Source organism: Hippocampus comes, unplaced genomic scaffold (assembly GCF_001891065.2).
Source record: "Hippocampus comes isolate QL1 unplaced genomic scaffold, H_comes_QL1_v1.1 scaffold176, whole genome shotgun sequence".
In the NCBI taxonomy this organism is placed as follows: Eukaryota; Metazoa; Chordata; class Actinopteri; order Syngnathiformes; family Syngnathidae; genus Hippocampus; species Hippocampus comes.
The window spans coordinates 1926828-1939308 of NW_017805826.1; the positions used below are offsets into that span (position 1 = coordinate 1926828).

Here is a 12481-nt window from a genome sequence, read left to right on the forward strand (position 1 = left end):
TATATATATATATATAGTGGCCAAAAAGTGTAAATCCCCAGAGAGCAGAATATCACAAAGGAAATGTCAGGCATTTATTATTTCAAATACCGTATTTTCCGCACTATAAGGCACTTCGGAGAAGATGGTGCACCTTCAGTGAATGGCCTATTTTAGAACTGTTTTCATATATAAGGCGCACCGCATTCTAAAGCGCATAGAATAGAAGCTACAATAGTGGCTGCGGTTGCGTTATGCATAGACTAGATGGAGCTATGCTAAAGGGAATACAATACAAGACAATACAATAAAGCTTTATTTATTGAGAGCTTTCACACCTGCTGCAGCTGTAACGCTTTACAGAACATTTAAAATACTATGTCCCAGAAATCTGAATATTGATCCATATATCAGGCGCACTGTCGGCTTTTCCGAAAATTGAATGTTATTAGGTGCGCCTTATAGTGCGGAAAATACGGTAAGTGAATCAAGACAAGCAGTCTGTTCAAAGCAAACAAGAGCCCAAATTCGAGTCAATGATGTCATTACATTCATTAGAGCAGGGGTCTCAAACTCCGGTCCTGGAGGGCCGCTGTCCTGCATGTTTTCCAAGTCTCCCTGTTGCAACACACCTGATTCAAATGATCAGATCATCAGCAAGCTCTGCGGAAGCCTGCCATTGAACCTGTTCATTTGAATCAGGTATGTTGCAACAGGGAGACTTGGAAAACATGCAGGACAGCGGCCCTCCAGGACCGGAGTTTGAGACCCCTGCATTACACGGACAGAAACAACTCCTCAGTAAAACTAATATTGCAGAATGAGTGAAGCAACAACTGTCAGTCAGTCAGTCAATGATTGATAGCAAGATAGAAAGCTAAATAGAGAGTATCTGTATGTCTGTATGGCATTCTCTGGAGTGCCATGATTGATGATGTTCCCCTTTCTTTCCAGCCCGCTCCTCTTCTACGTTTACTCATTTCCTTCTTATCTAATTTCTTTGCTTTCTTTGTCGAGTGATCATAATTTCCTGTTGTTTCAATGTCACAATAACTCGGTCTGTCTGCACTCCCGAGTGCCCCCTGCACATTTTGTGCTTCTGCCTGTAGAAGAAAGGCCTCACAAATTAAAGGTTTGGTGGCACATAGTATGTGGATATTGAGACATATGGTCACTGCTTGAAGGCAATGTACCATTTTGTCCCTTTGCTCACTCGAATTCACTTTTCCGTGCGATTCCTCTGCCTCTTACACAGAGCAATAACAGAGCAGTGCATACAAGACCTGTGGAAGAAATTCATAAATCTTTGGCTCAGCTCACTTTTATCACTATGAGGGTAAATTGCTCATTTGGAACATGACATGAGTCAAACCTGAGGAAATATATCAAGTCTATCTATACCGTGGAGTGGATGAGAAAAAAATATTGCTATTGTGGCAGAAAGTCTGAAAGGAGAGTAGACTATACTCTTGGAAGCAAAACAAAAGGATGAACAGAGAGATGAGCAATTTCTGTCATGATGTCACCGACACTAGGTTTTCAGAGCGCGCAAACGGCAATGGTGACACTTCCCAGACAATTCCTGTGAAAGGTTAAAAGCTTTTGAATACTGTAACTATCCACGAAACCTCAATGTTATTCCGATTAAATGTAATTCTGTAAAGACACCAGTCAGCGCCTTGGAAAACACAAATGTGCAGCTAAATTAAAGACTACAAAGGTGTTGCTTTTCCAGAAATGCGGTTTAACAAGTGACATAGAAAATTGGAAAATCAATAATAGAAAAGGCGAACCCTAACCTCAAATTCGTGTTAGTGACAGCTTCATTCACATGCATTTTCTTGAAGGAATCCCTTTTCCACTGTGGCAATTCAATAATATGAGAAATTATGCTTCATTCAGGGCAAGTTTTACTACTTCCGCATTGTACATATCTTCTTTATCTTTATTGGTTTTGCTCCAATTTTTACTGCTGACTTATTGATACGGTGTGCTGACTTTCAAAGATACAGAGTACCTTTCAAAATGACATAATGATGTAAATTATTTTAACTTTTCGTTTCCCACTCCATTAGGTGGTGGTTTTGTTGTGGAAATAAAAACACCAAAGTAATTTGTGACCAACATTTTGGGAATGAGATGACGCCAACCTGAGTGTGCATTTTTTTGGGCGGTGGATCTTAAAAACTCTGTCAATTTTAAAAAATGCTGCCATTGACTTCTGCGTTTATATAGTTGTCCTTCTAAAAGGTAGAAACAAAGTGTAGTAGGTGAGTTGTTTAGGGTCTTCCACACGCCACTTGAGCCAATTAAAATTTAACAACTAGTCTGCATACAAGCAGAGAAGCCAAAAGTTATACCATCCTTAAATGTCCCTTTTCTTCCTTCAAATGCTATATGCCCATTCAGCTCCTCATTTTCCGGGGCTCTACTTTTTCTATATTGGACCCTGTTAGTGGAAGATGAAGTCATTCCGAGTCCTTTGTGGAATGGTGTGTGTGTGTGTGTGTGTGTGTGTGTGTGTGCGTGTGTGTGTGTGTGTGTGTGTGTGGGTGTGTGTGTGTGTGTGTGTGTGTGTGTGTGTGCGTGTGTGTGTGTGTGTGTGTGTGTGGGTGTGTGTGTGTGTGTGTGTGTGTGTGTGTGTGCGTGTGTGTGTGTGTGTGTGTGTGTGGGTGTGTGTGTGTGTGTGTGTGTGTGTGTGTGTGCGTGTGTGTGTGTGTGTGTGTGTGTGGGTGTGTGTGTGTGTGTGTGTGTGTGTGTGTGTGCGTGTGTGTGTGTGTGTGTGTGTGTGGGTGTGTGTGTGTGTGTGTGTGTGTGTGTGTGTGCGTGTGTGTGTGTGTGTGTGTGTGTGGGTGTGTGTGTGTGTGTGTGTGTGTGTGTGTGTGATGCGCTGATTGCACGGCTTTCAAGGCAGCTGGTCATAATCACTCCCAATCATGCTCTGCTGGCTGATTTGGAGGGCAAAGATCAAAAGTTGGGTGGATCATGTGTGCAAGACAGGTAAGATACTCGATATGTAGTGGGCTCTTCTGTGTATTTTGAGGAGGGAAAGAAAATGTGTGGGAGTGAATGGAGATATTGCGGAAATGCTGAAGCGATAGGTACAGACCGTTCATATACAGTCACACTGGTCGTGCACAGTTGGTGACTTTTGGATATCCAAGTTTGTTCCTGATTCCTCGAGATGACCCGCTTCAAGCTTGTTCTGAATATTTATCAGCTGACCTTCACTGACCCCCCTTGTATCATTGTTTGATTTGTCGATGTTTAAAGTTGTAAAAACAAACACACAATGTCTCTATTCATATGATCATAAGAAGGCAAATAGATGACACTTCAAGCCAGGGGTGTCAGACTCATTTTTGTCACGCGCCACTTTTACTAGTTTTGAATTCAAAAGTCAAGGATAATAGTTCGTTGGAAAAATACATCATGTAAAGTGTCAACATTATTATTTATAACACATGACAATTTAAAAATGTTGGTACAGATTTGAGCAAGGGTCATGGAAGTTGACACACATAATTTGCTGTCGTGGGTCACTGATGTGGCCGGATCAGGCCCGCGGGCCTTGAGTTTGACATCTATGCTTTAAGCCAAGGATGTCAAACTTATTTTTGTCACGGGCCAATTTGGAGTTACGTCTTCCCTCGGAGGGCCGTAACGACAGTAAAACTGAATAAATGTTTACGGAATCATCTCATCGTATTGTTACACAAACAAATTGATGGATTACTAGTTTTGTAATCACTTAAGTCAGCTATCTGTTTGTTTAAGTAGGTTGAAGGTTTCTTTTTTTCCAGACAATGGTCTCTTTTGGTGAAGAGAAAAACTATTGCCGTGCTGACAGTTTCGGCTGTCACTTCAACCTTCGTCGAACCTGTCATTACTTCCTTGTGACGCGTTTTAAAAATAGCTATTTGTTGTTTATTCGATTATTGTTCAAGTGAGTGTAAACAGGGTAACAAAATGATTGAAAAATGTCAACGTTATTTAGCACACAAATCACAATTTGACATTTCGGTACAGACATTAGCAAGGATTATGGAAGTTGACACATGAATTGCTTTGGCGGGCCACATAAAATGATGTGACGGGCCGGAACTGGCCCCCGGACCTTAACTTTGACACCTGTGCTTTAAGTCATCACTCAAACAAAGTTCTATTAAGATGCATGAAAAGCTATTGAATTCATTATTGGCCTTACGAGTCCGGACAGTCATCTGAGAAACAGATGTGTGTGCATATAGGCTATTTAGTCAAGATGACCGGCATTTTCAATCACTTTAACTCGAGGGCTAATGAGGGCTAATGATGGGTGCGGAAAAAAAAAAAAGACAGAAGGGCAATCATGGAAGTAACTGCATTTGAAGTCATTGTTCATTAATTGCAAGGTGGTCTTTGGCATGTTTTCGCAAATTAGCTGCTCAAATGCAAACATTAATGGAGATGGAGTGAATGTGGCCGGAGGGAGCCCATCACGAGGACGAGCTATAGCACGAGTTGAATGCTCATTGATGGATTGTGGAATGATGACTCATTGGGCCTATTTTTAGCAGCTGAATTGAGAACTATGTTTCAAGTGTGTCTGTATCAGGAAGCAAGAGTTGTGGCATTCTTTGCGCCCCTTGTGAGGCATGACTCTTCCAGAAAATCAAGACTGACCTGTATTCCTATGGAGGATCGAGGCGTCTTCAAATACTCCTCAGCCTTAGACACCAGGATGGCTTTGTCACAGGTGAGTACCGAGCTGTGGCTGTCTGTGGACGGGTTTCTCTTCCCAGCCATGACCCCAGCTGCCTCCATGGCTATAGTTACGGCCTTAGCGCTATCCAGGCTGTCAACTGAGTTATAGAGGGCCCTGCCGGGGCTCAGGCCCAGGGTCAGGCCATCGGGGCCCCACATGCCACCGTGGAGGTGCCTCCCCTCGTGGTAGGCATCCTGGGTGGACTCTGTGCTGCTTTGGGCTGTGATGGAGATGAGGGGTTTGGAGGTGGTCCGTGGCGGGACGGGCGGAGGGGGCTTCTTGTAGCTCGGTGTGTAGGTGATGGCTGCAAAAGAAGATGCACAAAATAATTGCAAACAGGTTTAAAATATTACAGACTTGCCTTTTGTAAGGGCAGTGATTCCCAAACACGGTGCTGTAAGCGATCATCAAGTGTGCCATGGGATATTATCCAAATCCTTCAACTCGACAGAAAATAAGATAAGATAAGATAACCTTTATCCGTCCCACACTGGGGAAGTTTGCAAATTTGAAAAATGATTTATTTACTCAAAGTAATCTTTGTTCATCAATATGTGCCAGCCTTGTATAGTGGCAAGCAGAACGATTCTATGCTCTGCCGTCAGATGACAGAAGGTACAATTATCTTGCATATCCATCTGTTGCCATACGCATCAAAATAAATCATGGCTTCAACTCAACAGGCCCGAGTTTCATTTGGAGCAAGTACATTTTTCAGTAAAAACCGAGATGAGAGCGTGATCACTTGAGTATTTATAATCTTAGTGGAAAAATTGGTTTGGTTGTGTGGTGTGAGATTTTGCGAATGTAGAATATGTACCTTGGCTTAGTAAAGGTTAGGAAACGAAGGGCATAGTCCAGCATTTTTCGGATTTCTTTTGTGCTTGCGATGAACAAAATTCTCATAAAACCATTTGCATTATTTTGACTTCAAACTTCTTTATAAAGTTAAAACCTAAGGGAGAGTGCCTTCGTTCAGACACGTAAGCTGATGGTTGACGTACAGTGCAGTACTAGTTTCATCTTATTTGGCATGAGCAGGACCGACACTTGTTTTAAAATAAAGACTTTGCTGAGAGCTTACGACTTGTCCTGTTTCCTTTATGCAAGCTAAGATAGCGCTAAGCAGCAGCGCACCAATGGCAGAACCCGGCGACAAATTCTGACTCTAATTGCTGTCTGCAACATTTGGTTTTATTTGGAGTCGTCATTGTGTGATATGCGGCGCTGAGCAATAAATGTATGAAACCATTGCATCTCAAATGCCAGCTCGTAACAAAACACACAAAACACTAACCCATCCCAAACCCAAAGCCACAAAACTGTAGATTTTCATTTCGTACAACTAAACTGAAAACTTTTTTTTTGTTGTTTTAGTTGCATGAGATTAAAATGTGGTAAACTCGCGTAATTTCCCCCTCGTTTACTCGAAAACAATCACATGTTGGTTTAACACATTGTACTCATGCAAAACCAATGCATATGTTTGAATTAAGTTAATGAAAGGCCTTGTTTTCAGTGTACGGTATGTATATGAGAAAGTCTTGTGCGTCTTCCTTTTCCAGAAAGCAGGCTTTGAGGTAGCTATGAATACACCACCTGTTTATTGTAAATATAAACCAATAATGAGATATTCATCATTAAGTACCGTTGTGCGATGTTGTTTGAAAAAGTTTCACAAACATTATTTGAGAGTAATGTTACTATTCAAACTGCACAATGTTGCAGTGTTTTGTATTCCCTACAATAATATTACTGATATAGTGCATTGACGTCTGAAGCGGCACAATACATCATGCATTTGCGATACACACACTTGGTCTACACTGAAAAAGGTTTTTGTTGAATTTACTCAATTTTATTTCGTCGAGTGGTTCCACGAAAAAAAGTAATCCGGATCCATATGTGTTCATTAAGTAGACCATACATCTACTTAAAAAAAATGAATGTGGATTCAGATGATCTTATCTTGTGCAACCACTTGAGGAAATTAAATCAAGTAAATTCAACACGCCATTTTTTTCAGTGTGATTTTTCAGTAATTAGTGTTTAATTCTTCAAATAAAACATATCAGGAAACTTGTATGTGCTTCCTGACAGCAATGGCCTCATATTTAGCAAAATATTCACATTTCACTGTTGTTGATTTTAAGGTACAGTATTACTCTATCAGTTGTCACCGTTGCAGCTGGCTGACCTTTTCCACGGTAGCCATGTTGACGCAAGTGCGCGTAAACACAGCTGTTACTGATGTCATTCGCACTAGCAGGCTGGAAAAGCCCCAGTTATGTAATCAGCAACACCTGTGTTTACCTCGGTCTTTAGTTGAGTTTTGGAAATATGTTATCAACATTTTTTTTTTGGGGGGGTGGGGGGGGATATGGTCGTGAACCCTCAAATGCTTTTGACATGTCCAAGATCTTAAGTACATTTTCTTTTGGATCGTGATTCAAAGATGCGAGCAAGCAGAGACCTCTGAGTGGGGAAAACAAGACGGCGAGCCGATGGCACCACAACAGGGTTACCTTTGGACAAACTGCACAGAGCTCTGTGATACTATTTTTTAATTTAACAAATGCTGACATCACACAAGGCGATTAATGAGGGCCTCTTGAGATCTCTTTTGGGTTCTAATGAGCTTCAACCCTTGGGAGGTTGAAGCCAAATGAACAGCATTTTGTCAAATTAAATTGTAGCCTGAAACACAATTACTGGACACACTGCTACCAAAAATGAAGAGAAAGAGAGAGAGTGAGAGAGAGAGAGAGTGTGCCAATACAAGCAAGCTACTCACACCTCTCAATTCATTCTAGCGTCTTTCTCACCGTTAATTTGGCTTTGCATATTAATAGCCAGGAACGTCACATCTGTGAGGATTGTTCTGGTTCAGGGAATAGATGACGCATGCAGCTGTCCATTCACAAAATGAACTCGCCAATGATGAAGAGATGCATTAGTGACAAGACGCTGGGAAAGTGCATGTGCACAGGTGGGGTGGGGGAGAAGTGTGTGTGTGTGTGTGTGTGTGTGTGTGTGTGTGTTTAAAAAAAAGCGCCTATTCAGGGGCATGACTCAGTAGAAAGACCAAAAATAGACTCAATAAGTTTTGCAGAGGAGGGGCTGGATGCTATGGGGTGCTAGCGGTGATATTTACAACCTGGATTCCTAATTCTTGCTCCTATCTTGACATTGGCAGCATTACTCAGGAATTACTTAATCCAAAGTGAAGCCAGCCAGACTCAGTCAGAGATTGTTTACATGACACAGTTAAAAAAAAAAAAAAGACAGATTAAAAACATTGATGTTCTTTAAAGACTGTAGTCCTTTCCGCAACAACGACCTTTTAAGTGACAGACAGTGAGGGTCAGCAAGTTCTTATGTGCCGACCGCACATAAGAAATTGTCAAAAGCATTGACTTACATTTATTATCACACATGGTAAATTCCAATATTTGTTCGATGAAAATACATTAATTTAATATCTTTTTTCATAGCACCCTTGGTGGCTGCATTAAATCTACTACGTGTTCACTGATGGCGTCGTGGTACATTTTTCCAACTTCAGCGCAGGCAGCATTTCTTCAGTTCCCACTCAGTGGTTCTGTGAATGTGAAGGTGAATGGTTGTGTGTCTCTATGTGTTTCCCGCGACTGACAGGCAAGAGGTCCAAAGTGTAGTCTGCCTTTCGCCCTCAATTAGATGGAAGTCACATGGATAGATGGATGAACTGCCATATCATTCCAATCTGCTCAGACAACTACAGAATCAGTAGCGCTGGCCGATGTAAATGAAACAATATTAACCACTGGACAGTTTCTGTAAATAATCAAATTTAAATGGGAAATAAACTCAATTTTTTTCTTTTTAAAAATATGTTCTCTCTGGCCGCACTAGTCTAAACACGGAATTCTGGTTACAAAATTTTTGACACTGTGGTCTATTGAAAAATGCACCCCCCGCCCCCACAAAAAAAAGAAAAGAAAAAAAAACCTTTTAGCTCATTGTCATGTAAAGGCATTAACACATTGTAGCAGTTCTCCCTACCTAATGCACCACAGTGACCAAAAAAAACAATTAATTATACCAGTCTCGAAATAAATGGCATTGAAGGAAGATTTGTGCACATTTTCACCCCATAAAACATCATGGATTCATAAATCTGGACAACCTGAAAGGCAGTGGAGTGGTCACCAACAGAACAACAAGCAACTGCATCAAGGCACCAGAGCCTAAATGGTCTAAACTTCACTGAATGTTCCCTCTGGTCGTGATTTAATACCTCCGATTCTGTTCCATAGAAAGTCTTTGACCATATCAGACAACAAGACCTGCGTTAACATTTTATGACTTAGTTTACTTCCTCTTTGTACATGACTTTAGGGTAAAAGTCTGGTGCTCAAAGTTGAACCAGACTTCTGAAGGGAAATAAACAGACAAGGGACATATAGTCTGATTTTGGGAGCTTCTCTCATCCCTAGATTACAACCATTATGCGTGCTTATAGGTTACAGAAATGTCAGCGTGAATGGCACAGCTATCTTTATTCTTTTATGCTCAAGGCCAGAAACAAAGCTCCAGAAACCAGCTAAATGTCAATCATGTGAAACACAAAACCCGTGCCTTCACGTCCCCAAGCCAAATCTTTACAGACTGAGGTACAGCTGACCCCCCTACATTATTATTATTATTTTTGTACACCAAATCCCATGCACCATTAAGAGCTAAACATATTTTAGGAGAATAAGTTGTGCATATGGTGCTTGCATCCCTGTGGTAAGCAACAGCGCCGCATTTCTTTGACTGGCCATGTGACTTTGAAGAAAATATACCAATAATGGACAGCAAGGAATTTGATATTCTTCTCACTTTTTCTCACAAGTGCAAACAACAAGCACGGTATTAGCAAGGCTGACAAACACAAGGCACTGAGTCAACCGCTCCATCTCTGTTAGCACCAATCACTCGGGTCATGCTAACACGCTGGTGAGGTGGGGGTAGTTGAGTGACACGCCATTAAGAATCTTTCTCCCGAAGCTGGATTTATCACTGTAAAGGAAAGGCAGCACTTTGCTTTGTAGCAGGCTATTAAGGATGTGTAAATAACAGGGGAAAGTAGGATGAACAAAACATTCCTGGCACTGTCACCTTGCATTGCTGGTCTAAACCAAGGGGTAAGAAAAAATACCAATGAAAACATGGAGTCGTTGAGCCGTTTCTCAAGATATACGTAGATGAAGCCTTTTTAACCCTTTTGGGCCAGTGCACTTTAAGCATGTTAAACAAGTGAAGGCAGCCAACACAAATAAGAGTCTGCATGTGTTGCATTTCTTTGTGGCATTGCACATAATTCCATTTGCAAACACTCATAACGCGAATAACACAAGAAAGTGGCGAATGGCTTGCGAGAGATCTACAGTGGATACAAAAAAAAGTATATATCTGCATGTCGCACTCATGCATAGTTTTTTTTTTTGAAAATATGTATAAAGGAGCCTTTTTGGTTGTTTTTGTTTTGTTTGTTGGATTGAATTATGAACATTTCCCAATACGAGTCGGCATGAGCACAAAACCTTCAGCCTTTTGCTTCAAAGAATAAATAATGTCAATGAAAGCCCGCTAGAACATCAGAACTTTATTTGGGGTGAGGCACTTTAAATGGTGGCTGGTGTACGCCACACAACAATAATGGGCGGGATATACCCTCACACGACAAAATATGCCGGGCACCCACAGCGGCTCCTCTCTCTCCTGAGGAAAGAAATTTCATCTGTGTTGCATGTTGCACATGAAGCACATTTGACAATAAAGTTGACTTGAACTTGACCTTGAACTGTGCTACCTGAGAGAAGTCAGTGATTACTCTGACTATATTGCATGATGATGATGATAACAAATGTGAAACAAATAAGCAGACGCTGCATTACTCACACCAAGTAATAGACTTGTGGGTACCCCAGAATGCTCCCCCCACCATCCATTTTATTTATTTATTTATTTATTTTTACCTGGGGAATCCTCGGGGGTCCAGTCAATACTGCTGCAGTTGGAGGGGAGACAGAACTGGATTCCTGAAAACAAGGGAGTGGGGTGGATATTCAGAGGCACGGGCGCATTAGCCCAGACATTCATTTGATTTAATTTTTTATCCATTCACTTTACAAACCAAGTGGATCCATTTGAAATCGTGAGTTCTGACTTTGGGGATCATCCTGCACAGAGTGTGTGCAACGTAAAATCAATCACTCTGGAACAAATGCAGAGCGGTTTCTCGCCTATAATGTCATTAGAGTCAATAAAAAATCATAGTCAATCTTGGGCATCGGTTTCATAATCTAGTTTTAGATTCATAGAATTGAAGAACCTTCACAGGTATGCAATGCCGTGACAGTTGCCATCACTTGTGTGTGTGTGTGTGTGTGTGTGTGTGTGTTTGTGAAATAAAGTGCTGCTTTTATTATACAGGCATTTACTTCCCCACCCCCCCAAAAAACAATTTATCATGTAAAAAAAAAAAGAGCAGCCATATTTTTCATAATTGACAGCATTTAGTTGAAAGCAGATATATTACAGTCTCTCGTCTGAATTTTGACCTCAGCAAAATTGACAATGACTTTCATTACAAGGTCAGTTATTTGACACAGTACTATTCCATTTCACTTGATTAAAAAAAAAAAGTAGTACAATACGGGAGCACATGTCATATTACATTCCATTGGCATAGATGTTTTGTAAATGAAAGGTTGGATGTGGAAAAGAAAGATGAGCTTTGCTGCTGTCACGACAAAATGAATACAACAATACAACCAATTAACTTCCCATCGCTGTCAAATCTTTCTGCCTCAGCCAATTTAGCAAACTTTCATGAAGTAGGCAGAAAAAAAAAATCTTTTTCTGGAAGCGCACGGATACTCAGCTCAAAGGTTCCTTTTGTTCCAGTGCGCTTTATTAGAACACAGACTTCAGTGGGCATGGGGAGCCTATTAATTGGACACATAGCAAAGATAGACAGTATCTTGTGATCTGACTTTTCAGCTTCTCCCTCCTCTTAATAGAATTGTGGCGTCAGTGGCTACGTAAACGCTTTTAATTGCACTAATTATAAGGCAGACATTACAAATCGGCTCAAATGCATACAGTGAAGCATGGCAGAGTTTGATTTACTGAAGATGCCATACCGCATTACCAAATCCCTCTCACCATTCAATGTCAAACGTATCCAAAAAAAATAAAAATCCAGGCAATAATATCCAGAAATACTCTGGATCATTATCTCATCTTCCTCATTCTGTGGGAGTACATTCACAGTCTTTAGATTCCTGAGCCCGACGTTTGATATTTTACAGTAAAAACACACAATATCATCTCTCATCATTACCTTTACTGTTCCTTTGGTGACTTATTTCCTCAGCATTTTTGAATAGCTTTTTCTATGAGGTTTTCATACGTGATGTGAACGTATTTATTGTATGTATCTACAGCTACAGTACATCGACAGTATATGCCATGATGGTTATCCTTTGGGAATATATTTGAGCATGAATGAAGTTTCATTAACAGTATTCTAGATTCCAGAATTTTAGATGACCATCAGTTCATATTTCACACAGCCTTGTCCAACCATGAGCTCACATAGTAAACACCCAAACAATTCAGTTATATAATAACTGTCCAAATGATCGCACTCCACCTTAGAGTGAAAACACCCACCCACCCACACACACACACACACACGCACGCACGCACGCACACACACAC

The 12481-nt window shown here is 40.9% G+C and overlaps 1 protein-coding gene across 2 annotated transcripts in view; it reads right to left on the bottom strand.

Moving 5' to 3' along the window:
• Window positions 1-12481, bottom strand: part of dlgap2a (discs, large (Drosophila) homolog-associated protein 2a) — a 110193-nt gene that overhangs the window by 7057 nt on the left and 90655 nt on the right. Inside the window, exons 7-8 of one of the 2 annotated variants that reach the window (XM_019887201.1) lie at window positions 10732-10794; window positions 4645-5030 (exon numbers count right to left, since the gene is read on the bottom strand). In XM_019887201.1, coding sequence (XP_019742760.1) covers window positions 4645-5030; window positions 10732-10794 — 449 coding nt within the window. The remainder of the gene's footprint in view (window positions 1-4644; window positions 5031-10731; window positions 10795-12481) is intronic. The other variant, XM_019887199.1, reaches the window with a different exon arrangement.